Source organism: Chaetura pelagica, unplaced genomic scaffold, assembly GCF_000747805.2.
Source record: "Chaetura pelagica isolate M959 unplaced genomic scaffold, ChaPel_1.0 scaffold356, whole genome shotgun sequence".
Taxonomy (NCBI): domain Eukaryota; kingdom Metazoa; phylum Chordata; class Aves; order Apodiformes; family Apodidae; genus Chaetura; species Chaetura pelagica.
The window spans coordinates 6,951,184-6,968,777 of NW_009953964.1; the positions used below are offsets into that span (position 1 = coordinate 6,951,184).

The following is a 17,594-nucleotide window of genomic DNA, read 5'->3' on the forward strand; positions in this document are numbered from 1 at the left end:
CCCCCCACCTCCCGCCCTCGCGGTGCCCAGGGAGCCAGGAAAGCCTTACGGTCCTTTGACGGCGCCTCGAAAGCTCACAGCTCGTGTGCTGCAGAATTTATTCCAATGAGCAGCTAAAAAGTATCATTTAAAAAAAAAAAATAACAAAAAAAAATTTACAAAAAAAAATACTAAAAAACAATTATTTAGGGTGTTTGTGATTGCTGACTGCGCTGTAGATACCACTGTTTACCAATGATTTCCTGTGGTGGGATAGTGGACTGTTTACTGTTCTATTATACCAGTCCCCGGGCCCTCCGGTGGGACCCCCGCGGTCCCCGCGGCTCCCCGGAAGGTGCTAGGACGTGTGTTCTGTGTTAGAAAGTTTTTATATATATATATATATATATAAATATATATATATATTCCCATGTATGTATTTGAAAAAAGGCTAATATATAGAAAAAAAAGGTTCTTAAAGCTCTAAAAGTGTTTGTTTTTTTTCCATTCCATTGGAATCATATTGGTTTTGTAGCATTTAACATAACTAGTATGTTGTATTATATATATGTGTATTATACTGATTGAAATTTTTAACAGATTTGTACTTTTTTTAAAATGAAAGTTGCTAGTTCTGCTTGACCAAGTAGTGCAATCATTATTTTTTTTAATGTTGTGGCTGATTTTGAGAGGGATATTCACTAATAAATGTATGATGTATACCAACCTGCTGTGGCCCTGGCTTTTGACTCAGTGGGTGCTTGAGGCAGGCTGGGGTGGTCACATGTGGCCCCATGGAGCTCCCTGGGGGAACTGAGGTCAGAGTTTGGGGGGGAAGGCTACCCCAGGCTGTCAAGTGAGCAGGTGGAGGGACAGTGCAGCAGCTGGAAGAGCCCTAGAGAGGGGACTTGGAGGGGAGAGCCTGAGGGTGGATGCAAGAGCCAGCTGGGGCCTTTACCCCAAAAGGGTCTCTGATCCAGCAACCCCCTCTCTCTCCGAGAGATCTTTCATTTTCAGAGACACAAATTCTTCCTCAATGTGCTCCTAGGAGGGCAAGTCTTCCTGAGTGACTCCAGCATCCCCCTCTTCTACAGCTAAACTCCCCCAGCGTGCCCAGCCAGGGAAGCGTGGATCCCTGCAGTCTGGCACAGTGTGGCTGCCTCAGCAGGCCAGCATGAACACCCCCACCCTGCACACCAGAGAACGCAACTCTGGCTCACCCAAGGCCAAGAGCAGGGTTGCTTCTCCCCAAAGTGCTCCAGGAGGCTTGATGACCAGAGAGGGAACAGCTTTTAAGAGGAAGATGGATTCCTTCTACCTATTGAAAAAGCCATGCCAGGCCCTGGAGCCACCCTTCAGCAACAGTGGTAGGACATCCCTGCTCCCCTGTGGTTCCTGCAGGCACTGGAGGTACACTGAGGGAGAGAGCATGGTTACCTGTCCAGAACAGATGACCAACAGGCAGGGCTAATGGAGTAAGTTCTCCTTGGAGCAGGAGTGTGACCAAGCCCCTGAGGGAACACTGGCTTACACACCCTTTCCCTTTTTTTTTTTCCAACTCTAACTTGATCAGGGTGACCCAGATGCTGCAGAGCAGCAGCCCCAGCACTGTCTTCCCCCATGGTGTGCAGTCTTGTCTTAAACCAGCAGCTCTGCTGGCACAACCTCTCCAATTCATGAGGCCAAAATCAAGCCTCCCCCCAATGCTGTGAGCAGTAACTGCTGTGGAGCAACAGCAGCTGGAAGCCCCTCCCCAGCACTGGGCAGGCAGAAAGCATCAGCACAGACATGCTAGAGGCAGAGTTTATTATACTACGCAGGCTAAGAACCCTGGGCAAGACCCACACAGGTAAGAATTGAACCAGCTCTTTATCAAAAAGTTAATACTATAGTCAACCCCATTCTCCTTTGGTCATTACAAAGCAAGAGAAATATTAAAAGAAAAATATTTATACACAGAGGGAAGCTGAAGAGATTCTTTCCAGCCCTTCCCTCCCACTCCACTCCCAGCACACTCAGGTGCCCAGTCTTCTGGCTGTCAGGAGCAGCAGAGTATCAAATCTTCACAAGATGTCAGGTTGTTGGGGTTTTATTATTATTGTCATCAATAAAAGCAGAAATTACCAAGAGCTGCCATTCCTGTTCCTCCCCTGGGAGGTTGGAGGGGCAACACCAGCTCCCCTCCCTCTCTGCCCTCCAAGTGCAGGGGATGGCTGTGTACACGGGTGTGTGAGGATGTGCACACACTCCCTCTCGCCAGTGCACACACACAGCACAGCTGGCACAGGCAATGTGGTCTCTGATCCCTCGTTTGAACGCAGTCTTTTAAAAAAAATATTGTATTATAATAATAATATGAATTTCTCTTTCCATTTTATGTCTTCTGGAAAAGTGTCAATCGTCCGTGAGGTCCTGCACAAAGAGGACTTCCGTGTGGCTGAGTCCAGCCTCCTGCAGCGTGGGTGGGTTGGGCCACTCCTCTGTCGGGAGGCAGGGCAGGACACGTCGAGGAAAGTTGGCCTCAATCTGGAACTTTTCAGGGCTTTCTTTCAAGGAGAACAAGAAGTCATGGATCACCTGGGAAAGGCACAGAATTAAGAGCAATGACACAGCCTGACTGCATCCATGGGATCTCATGGGGGGGGAAGGCTACCAAATTTGCACCATCACAGCACTGTACACACAAGACAGCCATTTTCTTAGGATGCATGAAAGAGGACTTCTCACAAACTATGTGGGGAGTAGTCCAGACAGTTCCTGGCTCTTCCTACATTATTATTTAATATGGAAGAGTTTTCAATTTTCAGAAGAAAAATTCTTCCCGTTTTCCTCTAATCTCCCCCTTCTAAGCTGATGGGACCAGGCACCAAGACACCCTCCTTACCACAACTCTGCTAAGACTCTCAGCAAAGGTCACCATCTGGCAAAGTCCAACAGAACCAAAGCTTGGCTGAGCCAGTTGCAGAATCTCTTGACCCTCCTTTACTCTGGGAAGCTCATCAGCTCTGCCTCAAGCTCACCGTTAATGACTGTGTGAAGTGGAATCGCCGCTCCACTCTGGAATCATTAGGCAGCTTGAAAATGATCTTAACGCTCTCTGGGTCATCGGGATGTGGCTCGGGAGGCAGGCATTCCGACTTCCGCTCCTTCTCCTCCTGCAGCGTCTGCAAAGTAAGGAGGGAGCAGGAGCAATGGGTGAGCACTGACCTGATCCTCATGCTTGTGCCTTGCAGCTGCTCCCAGAGGCTGGGAGGCCACTCCAGCTCCAAGCAAGATGAGCAGCTGCAATTAGAGGAGCAAGCCCCACCACAGGCACCACTCCTACAGCAAGCGCCCTGTGGGGCACGGCAGCCCCTCCAGCATGTGTCTGCCCTCACCTGCCGCCGTCTCTCCTCGGCTAGTTTTTGCTGCTGCACTTCCTCCTCTTTCTTCTTCTTCCTCTCCCGTTCCTCCTTCTTCTTCCGCTCCTTTTCCTGGTCCGCACGTAAGGACGCCAGATATGCCTCATCCTGCTGCTGTCTAAGAACTTGGGTTTGGTTCCTCTCTTCCCTGCAAAATAAGCAGGGAGCAGTCAGGGCTAGCGGAGCCCAGTGCAGGCAGGGCAAGGCTGATGGCAGACCTGAGCACGCAGGCACAGCCTCACACTGACACACACACACCAGGTAGCACCTCATTTAGAGTACACCAAGCCCCTAACAATGAGCTCCTAAAAGGCAAGTTGTGTCTCCAAGCAGCCCCTCCAGCATGTGTCTGCCCTCACCTGCCGCCGTCTCTCCTCGGCTAGTTTTTGCTGCTGCACTTCCTCCTCTTTCTTCTTCTTCCTCTCCCGTTCCTCCTTCTTCTTCCGCTCCTTTTCCTGGTCCGCACGTAAGGACGCCAGATATGCCTCATCCTGCTGCTGTCTAAGAACTTGGGTTTGGTTCCTCTCTTCCCTGCAAAATAAGCAGGGAGCAGTCAGGGCTAGCGGAGCCCAGTGCAGGCAGGGCAAGGCTGATGGCAGACCTGAGCACGCAGGCACAGCCTCACACTGACACACACACACCAGGTAGCACCTCATTTAGAGTACACCAAGCCCCTAACAATGAGCTCCTAAAAGGCAAGTTGTGTCTCCACAGTCCCTAGCACACAAATCATTTCCCCTATGTTGAGTGGGAATGAACTGAACACAAAAGAATCCTCACCCGCTGCAGCTTGAAAGGGTGGACAGACAGCACATAAGCAGAGCCCAAGATTTCTGCCTCACACTTGAGACTCTTCAAGGTTTTATCTCCTTCAGGTAACTCCTTTCACATTTCAGAAACCAGAGGCATTAAAACACGTTACTGGGCCCCCTGCAGAGATGGTGAGGCAGGCAGAAGACTTCAAGGTGGCTTTCTGCTTTGGACACTGCCTGCAAGTCCCTACAGAGTTGTCAGGGACTGGAGCTTGAGAGGCACTGTCAGAAGCGCAGTGGGAATTCAGGACAGCCAGCCCAGGCAGCAGCACTTGCCCGCTGGCTGGGGGCACCAGCTCTCCTGTCAGCAATGCCTTTGTTCCCACTGACTCCTGTCCAAGCTTTACCTGCAAAGCTCCAGCACATTAAGGGTGTGTTCCAGCTGCAGAAAACAGCAGTGCACACATGGCCTCCCAGCATGTGAGTTGCTGTGTGGGCAACACATCCAGGTCCCTGGCTATAAGATAGCCTGGATTTACGGACCAATGGATCCCACTGGGAAGAGCAGAGCCCATGGGCTGTGCTCCAGAACAGGAGATGCTGACCCACATATGGTGACTGGAGGAAGGGGGCAGAGCAGAACCTGCCTCCAGAAGGTCTGCATTTCTGGGACTCTGGTCCCCTCCTACCTTTCCAGGCGTTCAGACACCAGGTATGTCTGGTTGGCGTCCATGATGAACATGAGTTGATTAATGAGGTCATCAGCCTGGATGAGGCCTTCGAGCCGCCCAACGACCGTCATCCTGCGATCCTTCAGCATGATCACAGCCAGGAATGGATACGTGTTCTCCCGGAGAGCCTGGGAGACTGGGAGCAGGCACAAACATCACCATGACTGCTCCATCCAGAAGGGTCAGCAAGGGTACAGCACAAATGCTTTCCATCACCAGAGGCCCCAGAATGCAGCATCTACAGCCACTCTCTCTTCCAAGGCAGAAAAGGCCTGAGGCTCTATTTTGTCAACTAAACCCTATAAATTAGCAAAGGGAAGTGGCCAGGAGCATAGAGACTGAGGGGAAAAACAAGCTTGCAAGTAACCAAAAAGGTTCTTTAATTCAAGCAGGAAGGAAGCAAATTGCTCTGAATGTCCATTCGAAAAGGGACAAGAAGCCCTGGGTTTAAACTGCAGGAAGAGAAACACTGCTCAAGCACAGGGAAATGCTGATTAAGGATGGCCAGACTGTCATGGGGGGAAAGATGGAAGAATGTTCATCCAGATTTCCAAACAAAATTAGGTTGTTTCTGCCAGAGACAGGCTCTGTCTTGAGGCAGGAAATGGAGCAGACTGGGGGCTTCCAAGTTACTCTTCACCTATGGCTGCTGACCACCTCCTCCTTAAACAATGCATGGCACACCATGCAACTTGGAGTTGTCATTACTAGTGGAGCCCTCCAAACTAAATCAGAGCACCCTGTGGATTAAAGGCCACAATTCCTTCCAGCTCTGCTTTCTAGGCTGTGACTCCAAAGCACTGCAGCACTGAAACAGCAGTAAGTGACAGAATGTCTCCTTAGAAAGCCATTCTTTCAAGGTGTTGATAGTTGATAGTTGAACTACAAGGCCAGGAACAATCCACATTTAGTACCAGAACTCCTAGTCTCTCCTGACATGAAACAGGAAGGGTCAGAAGTGACACAGGGAGCCTGAGCAGAACTTTGGGAAAAGTCTCGATTTGCAGAAAACCCTACAGAAATGCTGGCAGGTCAGGTATCAACAGCTTTGGAAAGATAATAATTAAAAGGATCTCACTGTGGACTTTTGAAGAGACAGAGAGCCTGGGTGTGGAGTACAGATACTGTCTCAGAAAGGGAAAGAATGCACCTAACAAGTCACTCATGGCCTCAGGCATATTGTGAGCCAGTGTTAAGGACACAGCTAGTTAGATAAATTGTTTCTGCACTCAGTTTAATCCTCAGCACACACCCACCACCTCCCATTACCGAGGCACTGAAAGCAGCTTGAATACCCACAGAAAAGAGCACACAACGAGGACTGCCCAGAAACACATGGAACAGTGAAGGTGAAAACCAGAAGGTATCTCCTTGTCATCCAAACAGGAGCTCTGAGGCATCACATAAAACCCACACATTTTCCCCATGGAATCCTGACATCTCTTGTCTGCTTCCACAAAACCCAAGTGTGTTTTGAACATGTAAACTTGTCAAAGAGCACTTGGCTTGTTCCAAAGATGGGAGGGGATAGGTAAAACCCAGGCAGGACACACTCACCTCGGTATCCCTCTGGTTTATTAGTTGAGCAAGCCCAGAAGAGCATTCTAGTGTTTATGAGGGTGACCACCTCAGGTACACACAACGTATTGCTAGAGGATGAGAAGAAATTGTGTGAATGAAGCTGCATTTAAAGTGCAAAGATAACTACCTGAAAAACTCTCCTACCTACCGGCAGAATTCATCTGTGTCTTGGTGGTCATCTCCATGAAGATAAACCAACAGGAAGCGCAGCTCCCGCTTGGCATCGTTCAGTGCCTTGGCATAAGAGCACAGGAGGTAAAGTTAGAGGGTCTCTAGGCAAGGGGAAAGCAGCACCCACAAGACCTGTGTGACACAGCTCAGCAACATCTACCTGGGCCATTATTCTGCCACTAGAGTGGTTTCAATGAAGCAGCAGTGGAGGATGAACCCACCAGACCTTCCAACTAGACACTCATTTAAGGGGGTTACAGTGGTGCTCCTTCACATTCCTTTCAGGATGTGGCTTTGGAGAACACTGAACTCAGAGCCAACTCAGGTAGGCAACTGCAGGGACTGACACCCCCCAACTGCCCTGCCAGACCCAGCTGGCAGCAGAGAGCCCTCAGGGTCATAACAGCGAAGGCTGAGCTTTCCACTCCAGCTTCCTCAGGACCACCAAATGAAAATGCTACTAAAAAAAGGTAACTCATAATGCTGCAGGCCCCAACAAAACAAAAAACCCAAACAAAACAACAGTAAAAAAAACCTTTGTGCATCTAGAGTCTCTGGATTCCACCCACCCAAGAGCATTTCTTATCAAGGCGACAGGGTAAGGGCACAATAGACTCCCTGTTTTACTGACACAGAGTTTTGGTAGCCTAACCATTCCATGGTTATTTGAGTTTGGATTCCAGGCAAGACAGAGGGGCCTAGAAGAACTGTGGAGGCGGTGAGCTCTATCATTGTGCAGAGTAGAGCAGAGACAGACTCCACAGTCTTCTCTGGCACTTGGGAAGCAGTGCTGATCCAACTGTCTGCTGGGGAGCACTGCAGGAGGCCCTTCCCTTGGCTAAGCTGAGAGAAGCTGCAGAAGAAGCAGGACCCATTGTGATGTCTCTCTTTTACAGAGGGCACCATCAGCCCATATCTAACACATGAACTCTCACGCCCCGTAATTTCTTCAGGGGCTCCCTCTCTCAATTTTGAGGTTCAACCCCAAGTTCTGGGGTTGCATTATAATACAAGCCCAGGCAGTCCATCCCAATTTGGTGAGCAGGACAGGCTCTGGCATAACACATCAGTTTGCAACAAAGGCAGGACTACAGAGAATAGCTGTTGGCTACAGAGCCACACAGACGGTCGAGGAACAGTCAGAGCAGCTTTGCTTTCCAACTTTGCAGGCTTGGCAAACCATCAAGCCTGGCAGACACTGGTTCTCCAATACACTTGTTCACTAGCTCCCCATTACCCTGCTGGAGAGTTTGGGGACAAATGCTGAGCTTTTAGATTAAAAGTGATTTTGCCATGTAGACTCCGATGGCAAAATCCCACACTTCTCCATCTCCCCAGAATCTATGCACCAACATGTGACACTGACCTGGCTGTAAGTTCCCTGGTAGAAGATAGGGTGTATCCTCCCATATTTTTCCTCAAACGTATGAATAAACGAGATAATGTCACCCACTGGGTCAGTGACCCGACTACGAGGATCAGGGCGTATAAAACGCAGAGCAAACCTAGGAAGGAAGCAAAGGACACTGGAAATTCAGCTCACTGACTTCCTGAAGAACAGGTTTCCTTTTCCACAGACAGTCACCAGTATTCATGAGGAGGGAAGAGTCACAGCTGAGACCCTTGAATATTTATAATCACAACCTAAACCACCATGTGCTCCAAACTGATACCATTGCTACTGAAACCCCCCAGTCAAGCATCAACGAGGATCTCAATCCTGTGATTCAGTTCCAGCCTCCTCTGAAGTCTCAGGCATAAGCCACACCAATAGCATGAGGTTTGAGGGATTTAGACAAAGATAGGCTGCTAAAAGCCACACAAGTTTTGTTGTTCAGGTAACTCTGAAAACTGTATTTTTCCTATTCCAACACTAACAATTCCAGATTGCAAAGACCTGCAGAAAGAGAACGTTACACTAGGAGTCCAGTGAAGGCAGAAGAAACAGCCATTCCTTTGAGGCTGAGAAAGCTTAACTGCAAGGCTGATATCAATGTTTTTCAGTTCTACTGATGTGAACAAGTTACTCTGAACTTTGGAAAGGTCTTTGAGGGGGGGGGAAAGCAAAACAAGAGAGGAAACTGCCAAAACAACACAGATGGCAGGACTGTGGGACATCCCTTTTCTCTCTATCAATGACGTAAGGAGGCAAGATAAACTAGCACTTCAAAGCAGTACAGAGAAATGAGGCAACAGGCACCAAAGGGGAAAAAGTAGAGGTGTTTACTGTTTGGGTTTGGCCAAGTAACACACAGGGATTAGGCCAGGTTAGCCTGCCAAAACAACACAGATGGCAGGACTGTGGGACATCCCTTTTCTCTCTATCAATGACGTAAGGAGGCAAGATAAACTAGCACTTCAAAGCAGTACAGAGAAATGAGGCAACAGGCACCAAAGGGGAAAAAGTAGAGGTGTTTACTGTTTGGGTTTGGCCAAGTAACACACAGGGATTAGGCCAGGTTAGCCTGCTGCCCAGCCCAGTGGGACACAATTCTGATCAAATTGTTTGTCCAAAAATACTGGACAGTTTTACACTGTTTTGCATCCCCTTTGCATGGCACTCAAACTGGGAGGCCACATGGATTTGGAACTCCAGTTAAATATTTCATTTACAGAGCTGCAAGATGCTCTTTTTCTCTGCAGTAAGATTTATTTCTTACTAAACAGTGTAGTAACTTTGAGGCTACAGATACAGTCAGCTGAACAAATAAATAGATAATCTGCCATTAGACTTAAAGATCCAAGTAACAGCTAAAATGTACTGTGATGCAGTCAATACATGAGTCAGCACAAAAAGAGTACTTACCTAAATATATCAAGTAATGTGTAATATGTAAAACGGAATGGAAGCATTATGAAGTAGTAACCCCATCCTAGCAGGCCCTGCAATGATAAACAGAGAATTAGAACAATCTCCACTGGAACAGGCCTGCTAAAGCAAAGTGTCCACCAGCACAAGCACATGGGAGTTATCAGTGCTCTAACCACTTCAAGAAGCTCAGTGATATTCCACAGCTTTGGACACATCAAATAAAATTTAAGAAACTAACACGATTCATTCAAGACTCAACGTCTGAGAACCAGCATCACTGACTAGTCAGGCAGCAGCACTTCTGCTCTGTGCTAATTTTCTTAACTGTTCAAAGGGATTAACAGCATCAAGTCTTACAGGTGCTTATACAAATTTGTTTGTGAAACATTAATGTAAGTTATTGATACTGCATTCAAGCTAATGTACAATTTAGGAGCTCTAAAAGAAAATATACTATCACTCTGCCATAAGGAGGGGACAGTCCTTTGTTCCAACTGAACTGATCAAAAAGCTTTGCTATACCACAGCAGAACATTCTGTGACACAAAGAAGCCCATCCCATACTGTGAATCACACCTTGGAGAAATATTCACAGTGGTAATAAAGGCTGAAGGAATAGCTCTATATTTTGTTTTCAGAAGATAACGTATTTAGAAAGGACATAACAGCATACAAAGAAAACAATTTTCCTGCTTACAAATTCCATTGTTCACAAAGAAACACTGAAAACCAGGACAAAATCTGCTGTAAGGTAACTTGCCCTTGGTTGTGGCCTTGAGACAATGTAGCTGTAGATCCTGTGGTCCGCCGTATTGACCTGCAATGGCCGCGACGGAGGAGGATTAAAGACACTTGGGACACCCTCTTGCTCATTCAGTCGGTCCTGCACAGCTGCCTTTGACACAAGAAAGAGCAAAGGGAGGGTTCAGACATTTAAGAATGGCAGAAATTATTTTTTTTTTATATACTTTGGACACTAGCAGGTGTTACCTGTCCACAGCCTCAGAACTCTGGATAAGTACAACTAACTGCAAACTGAACTGTAGCCACCAATACTTCTTTTCACATGGAATGCCTTCTCCATGGCAGCCCACACAGGCACTATGGGGAGTCACACCACGTGCCAGCCAAGTGACGTTCACAGTTGTAACAACTCCTCTGTGTACTTCTGAAACCAGGTCTCCAGCACTATCAAAATACCGTTTAGCTAATACTGCAAATTCAGGGGCTGAAATATTGAATTGGTAGGACTCCCTCTCGCACCCCCCAGAGGACTCAGTTTAATTCAAGTACTTGGAAACTGCTGTAAGTGTTACTTGCAGTGGTACCTCTATGTTCCAGTTGTGCTGTTCCAGTGTGTGACGACATTGGTCCATTGACTCTATGCCGGTCAAGTCCTGAAGGGAATAAAAGCAGGTGAGTGCCAGGGAAGTGCTATATTTTACCTGTTCTTTGCAATAGGTGAGCATGGACAGGAGTTACCACAACATTACCACAATACTTTTTACACAATCTGCTCTCAGTTTAAGAGCAGCACGACCTGAGACAGCCCAAACCTGTAACAGGCAGCAGACCTCCAATAGGCCTTTGCACTCTGGCAGCTTCAGCCAATTCTCTGCAGTGCCCCAGGTCGGCTACAACAGCACTAAGCCCTGTCAAGAGGCTAATGTAACACTGCCCTCAAGTTTCACTCTGGAAGGATATACCAGGCTAATGCCCTCAAACATCACCTCAAAGCATCAACTTAAAAGACAGGCAAAGCACTTCTGAAAACCCAAGATAACCATTACTTCACTCACTGCAAGCATAAACGGATACTAAAGCCAAAATGAACCAGGCACTAACAAAGGTAGTGATTTCCAGCATCACAGAGGATTCTATAGCAAAGATCCAGTCCAACACAGAGAGGACCAGAAAAAGAAAATATGGCCCAAACACCAGCAGACCTCAAAGTCACTGGGTTCTCACACCAACGTTCAGAGAAGCACATTTTAACCCTGTGCCAATCACAGTGGCTGCACAAGAAATCAAACAACTGTGTTTGCTATCACAGGAAATCACGTCAGCACCTGTGGAATTGAGACAAACCTTTGCTACGTGAACACCCCTGTCACTGTGCCACAGAAACACAACCCTCCCCACACCACTTGCCGTGAGGTGACTGAATAGACATTTCAGGGTTGTTCACAGCACTGGTCCCCATGGAGCTGAAGCACAGTCATAGGAAAGCATGAAGCCATAAATATGCTGCCACTACCCTTTTAACAATCGCTCAAATCAGCCAGTGAAAAATCGTTAGAGGTGACACCATTAACAATGCTGGCAATTCTGAAGGAAACTACTGTAATTTTAAAATTAATAAGACTAAAAAAATAATAACTGGCCTACAGAGAGCCAAGAAAATACTTACACCTTCAGAAGCAATTATTTAGCTTGGATACAAGATGGCAGAAGCAAACACAATAATTGTCACAAGCAGCTTAACAAATTCAACATTTAAAAGTGCTGATGGTATAAGGAGACTGTTGAAATATGACAGTTTCTCCAGCAAGGTCATTCCTCAGAAGAAAACTCCACAGATTCTTAATGCTTCACCTTCTCACCTGGTGGTTCTCTCTCCAGATGCCTCCCCAGCCAGTGGTATAACACTACAGAGGGTGCACACACCTTTGGTGGCTCAGGAACCGAGCTGGGCAGTGGCACAGGCTGCTTTCCTACTTGACTGCTCTTAAATGGGACAGATGGATCCTGCTGACCTGCAGAGCCTGTGTGAGTTGAACCACCCAAAAAGAGCTGTGCCTGTCCTCTGACTGCAGGTTCCAGGCACTTGTCTCCACAGCCCCCAAGATTATCTCAGCCATGTAGGAGTTAGAGAGCAGAAAACTTTTGCTCCCTGTGTCTGTCACAAAGCAGTGTAGCTTTTCTGCAGGAGACAGCTCTGATTATTGCTAACACAGAGCAGTGACTTGATATAAATCTGTGTGTGCAGTTTCTATTAGACCTTGTGATCCAATCCATTGTGAGCAATCCTACTTCATTCTGCTCATTGTGTTCCCCATTTCTTGATTCACTTAGAAGCCCTGAAGCAGTCTTGACAAGCTGACTACTTAAGAACGCACCAAATTGTTTTTTCACTGGAGAAGGATGGTGCATCTATTCCCTTCCCTGCCCCCATTCATACATTCCACATGCTATTTCCACCCCAGACATACTGTGGACAAACACCCTATTCAATCTCTGGGGTCAGTTAAAGCTTTTGAGCATCTCCTCAGCTTCTTTCTCATGCAGTTCTCACATATCTCAATGTTCTCCCCAATCTACTGGGCAAAAATAATTTCATTTTGCTGTATAGAACCAGACTACTCAAAGTACTGCTGACATTAACCAACTACTGCAGTCCCTCAGAAAAAAATAAGAACTTCAAATCACTTTGCAATAAATATTTATACACCACTAGGCAGTAAGTCTGCAGCAAGACTTGTAAGGGAGCACCACAGAAGTTAATTTGATAGAAGAAATGCAGCTTGGTGAAATCAGCTGCTGCTGCCAGAACACCTTCATTTATCACTCAGTTTCACTACTTAGTGCTTTTGTTTAACTATCTTTCTTTAAAGATGTGCTTCACTGAGCAAAATTTTGAGTTTGTGTTCTGATTTTTTTTTTTTACCCTAAACTCCTACAGAAGGCACCTCACTGTCCTTTTAGGACATCTTAAAAGGTACCTGCAATTCACTCAATTATTTCATTTTACAATGGAGTCAAAATGTGCGTATGTCAAAGCCTGAAAGTCCTCTGATCATCATTCCTTAACACCCTGGAAATTCTACTGGTGTTGGCAAAATTTACAAGATTCAGAAACTCATTCACACCTTTGCCTCTACATGTCTGGATTATCACTCAGCACTAATAACAGGGCTTCATGACTGAACATTCCCTCCTTTTTAAATTATGCAAAATGCTTTAGCTGTTTTAGGTCAGAAAGGAGCACCAAAGCAATAGCCATGCAGAACCATCAGAAAGCATTTAATGAGCACTGAAACACCACAGCGTTTGCAAGACCTACTGAGCTCCAGAGACACCACAGGCCAAACTTCACCCTTTCCTGACCATCGTTACAGCCACAGACACACTGTTGGTCAGACCCCAGTTTTGCACACTTCTCAGTGGAGGTGAACCTACTTTGTTTTTTTTCCATAGCATTTTAGTACAGTTGCTCTCAACACAAAACAGAAGTGACAAAACCACTCCAGGACTCCCATCACTCTTCTGATCAATGTAATGGTTAGACATTGCAGGAAAAAGAAACAACCTCTGTAAAGACAGCTTTTAAGTCTGAATATCTTTTTGAATGCTACCTTGATGTGCTCCACATGACACACACTTCCAGGATGTTCTGGAAGACATATCTATATTGAGAATGACCTGGCAGTCGGTGTCAGGAGGGGTAGGAAGACAGTTCAACTGTCAGTTCAGAGAGCACTTGCTGGTAAACACCAGTACTGATCGTTAGAACTCCTAACGACCTCTTATGCCACTGCTTCACCTTAGTTACAGAAATAGAAGAGAAACTTGGCGTACCTCCTTGTTGCCCCTGAACCAGTTGTATCATTTCTCCTGAGTCTTGCTACTAGCTGCAAACTGCCCCATTCACATGCCAGGCAAATGAGCATGTTCTTAGCATCATTAAGGTCAAGAGAACAGTATCTTCAAATCAGTTTTTAACTGCTAGTTTCTTTCTCACTGTAGTCTCTTATTAGCTGCCTTAAATCTTAGACATGCTAAATAATAAAAAGATAATCCCCCCTTGTAGTTAAAATTAATCCCATTAAACTAGTGCCCTCAAACCTTCAAATAAATACAGATCCAGGCTCAAGACTGCAAATAATATTTAGAAAACAAAATATTATGTACCACAAGTGCCAGGAAAATTCAACACTGCCTTCCCAAACATCACTTAAAGCAGAATGCTATCCTAAAACATACTGAAGCTGCTGCTGGATTTGCATCATTTGCATCTCTCACCTTTGAGACTGCTCCAAATGCTAAAATCTTCACAGTACTGAAATAGCAGAAGCTGCAATTCCATGCTTCAAAGGCAGAAGGAATACTACCCAGTGGACAAAGGTTGTCAACTAGACTTACGAAATTGTTCCCTCTGCAGATACACTTGTATGTTGAAACAGTGTAAGCGACGCAGATCCACAAGGCTAACTAGCACTGCTCTTAATTCCCAACCCACTGCCCAATTCCACAGAATTATGTTTCCAAGAGTAAAGAATATCTGACTTCATGCAGCAAAAAAGCCACTACAGAGTTTCTCTTTGCATATTACAGCAAATGCCTCTACAGGAGCTCTGATCGATACCCAGAGCACTGAGTAGAAAAGATATCCGAGTTTCTTGTTTCTTCCTTGCTCTCCAATGTTCTCAGTCCCAAGCATTTTGTTTTCTCTGGCTAAGGTCAGGGATGGTCCCATGAGTGCTAACTTTCTCCTTTGCTACCAACACTCCGTTACTTTACATTAGCATATTATAACTGGGTTAGACATCAGCCCAAGTTTAATGGGCACAGATCAATAGCAGGATCCCACCAAAGCTCCTTTGCTGCTTCTTCCATCTCCCAAGCAGAGATGCATCTCCACAGCTGTCTTAAGCTGCTCACAAGTTTCTCTCTACAGATGTCAAGACAGACAAGCTCTGACTGATGAAAAATTTAGATGCTTTTATTCCTTTACATTAGCCAATGCTTCAGCAGTAAATGGGAGGCTGAAACTGTGCAAGAGCACTTTGTTGTTTGTATTTAAAGTTTTTCCCATACTGGTACTTTTTTACTCCATTAACCTGACATAGCAGGCTGGCAGATAGCTGTCCTATTCCAGCCGGGTCCCTAGGCAAAGAGCTGCCACTTCCACCATTCTGCCAGCAGAGCTGTTTACATGAGTACTAGCACATCACATTAAGCAAACATTGGTGAAATTAATGCAAAACATGTATTTAAACTGAAACCCTGATGGCTTGAGCCACAAACAGGACAGCAGGCATTCACCTCTACCTTGGAAGTAGCAATTTCCAGCAGAAGGATAAACAGTGAAGAGCAACAGCACCTTCACTCAGAGCTGCTTTCTGCTGGATGAGCAGCTCTCGCTCTGTGCTTTCCTCCGGGCTCACCATTTACCTGAGCGCCTTCTGCTATTGCTCACCTCAGCTTTGCTAGTCCCACGCCCTTCTTTCCTATCCCCCTCTCCTGCTTTATTCACACCGCAGTGGCATCCTGCCTTCTGTGGAATTGCAATGCTCTGCCAGCACGGAATACTGGACAAATTACTCGTGACTGTGCATCACACCATAAAAGAATTATCTTTGAAAACATGACAGTGTTCCTCACACAGACAGGAGGAACCCCAGGTTTACAGGCTAACTCTAGCAGTGCTTGGCAGCAATAGCCATGTACAACTGTAGTAAGACTTGGCCACTCACTCCAAACAGCAAACACTGACAGCCTGGCTAATGGAAACCAGGAAAAAACCTTTTCCAGGTGGATTGATTTATTTCAAGGAAATAAGCAGGACTGTACCCCTGAGCCCCCTTCAGCCAGATGTGAACTACCAAAGGAGAAGAGCTCTCCAGTTAAGTCTGTCACTAGCCGAGCCCTGCTGAAGAGCTAATCCCATACACCCCAGGGGACAGAAAAAGGAGAGGATCCTGGTATTGAAGTCCTCTGGACTACTGCTTTCATATCAGGCTCTGGCCAGCAGCTGTCTTCTAACTGTGAAACTTCTCCCCCTTTAATCTAAGGAGCGTTTTCCTCCACTTCACACCAGAGCTCAACAGGAAGCTGGACTAAAACCTGAATCCCTCTTCTGACTCCTTCTCCTTCCTCTCCAGCCCCCAGCCTGCTGCTGCCCATGGCAACACCAGGTAGCATTAGGAAACAGGATTCTTTAGCTTCACAGCTGCCCACAGGGTTTTGAAAATAGCAACAGGGACACTGATGAGTGCAGCTGGTCCCATTTGTCCAGATTCAGGAGATTAATAAGGGCTGTGGTAACTTAGATCATGAGAATGGGGGCTGGAGGAAAGCTTTTACACATGTGGATGTGCAGCATAAGGCACTGGCTTCAAACCTCATGTACTTACCAGGGAAATGGTAGAATTGGGAAAGCAGTTAACATTGCTCTGCCTTCCTTGTAAGTTAAGGGTGTCCAGCCAGCTTAATTTGCAGAAAAGATTTAGAGGGAATATCTAAAAAAGTCTCCTCATGGCTAAAGTCAGGAGAAACACTACAGGACACTAATTACTTCAGAAGGTTGCTGAGCTCCCCTGGCTCAGAGGTGAAGTCTGGGCAACACCATGCGTGGAATAATGAGGAAAACCCACACTTATCTCAGCTGTGGAAGACAGGGCTGGATGCCTCCTAAGTCCCTTTAAGCCCTATAATTCTGCAGTTAAACCACACAAACACAAAAATGCAATGCAGTCTTAAAGAAATTAACACAAAGCAATGAACTCAGTCAAAACACTCTAAAGTAAATATCTGTAAAATAATTCTGCCATCCAAGGAACACAACATGATGCCCTACAATTCTGAAACAAAGCCCAAGACACCTGAAGATCATTTCCATTGACCAGCACATTTAATTACTTAGCACTGAGCAGCCCTCAGTGTTTTTACTCCACCGCGCTGTTTTCTCACCAATAAGTCACATCTGCAGGTTATTTTTCTTTAATTATTCAGCTGCTATACAGCTCCGAGGCCCTGGCAAACCAAAGGTTAAGCAACCTAGCCCATGTTATGCAGACGGGGAGATTAGATCATTACAATCCCCAGCGGCCACCCCTCGGTCGGTATTACTAAACCGTGAGGGTTAGAAACGTTTTTCTGGGAAACCGCATTCCATAGAAACCCACTGGCTAACTCTCCCAAGACGCCAGGAAAGGCTCTTCCAGCCACCACTAAGGATAAGAACGGGAATTTTTCAGACTACCTACTTAAAATGGCCGGGACTTACCGAGGAGTTTTTTCCCGTACAGAGGTAATGGGGTTTATTCATCAGTCAGTTCCTGCCTCCCCAATTAGCGATGACAGAACATCATTCCTCCGGAGGCACGCACGGCGCCGGCCGGCCCTCCAGCGAGGCCCCAGCCCGGCAGAGCCCGCAGCCCCGGGA

At 46.4% G+C, this 17,594-nt stretch overlaps 1 protein-coding gene across 1 annotated transcript; it reads right to left on the reverse strand.

The window, feature by feature from the left end:
• Window positions 1–1,768: 1,768 nt before the first annotated feature.
• FAF2 (Fas associated factor family member 2) lies at window positions 1,769–10,835 on the reverse strand. Its single transcript, XM_010001988.1, has 10 exons — window positions 10,756–10,835; window positions 10,188–10,322; window positions 9,422–9,498; window positions 7,982–8,120; window positions 6,593–6,678; window positions 6,421–6,512; window positions 4,822–4,999; window positions 3,740–3,911; window positions 3,000–3,143; window positions 1,769–2,556 (listed from the first exon to the last, which is right to left on the reverse strand). Exons 1-10 carry the CDS (start codon window positions 10,801–10,803, stop codon window positions 2,374–2,376), a joined length of 1,254 nt encoding a protein of 417 aa, XP_010000290.1. The 5' UTR covers window positions 10,804–10,835; the 3' UTR covers window positions 1,769–2,373.
• Window positions 10,836–17,594: the final 6,759 nt, after the last annotated feature.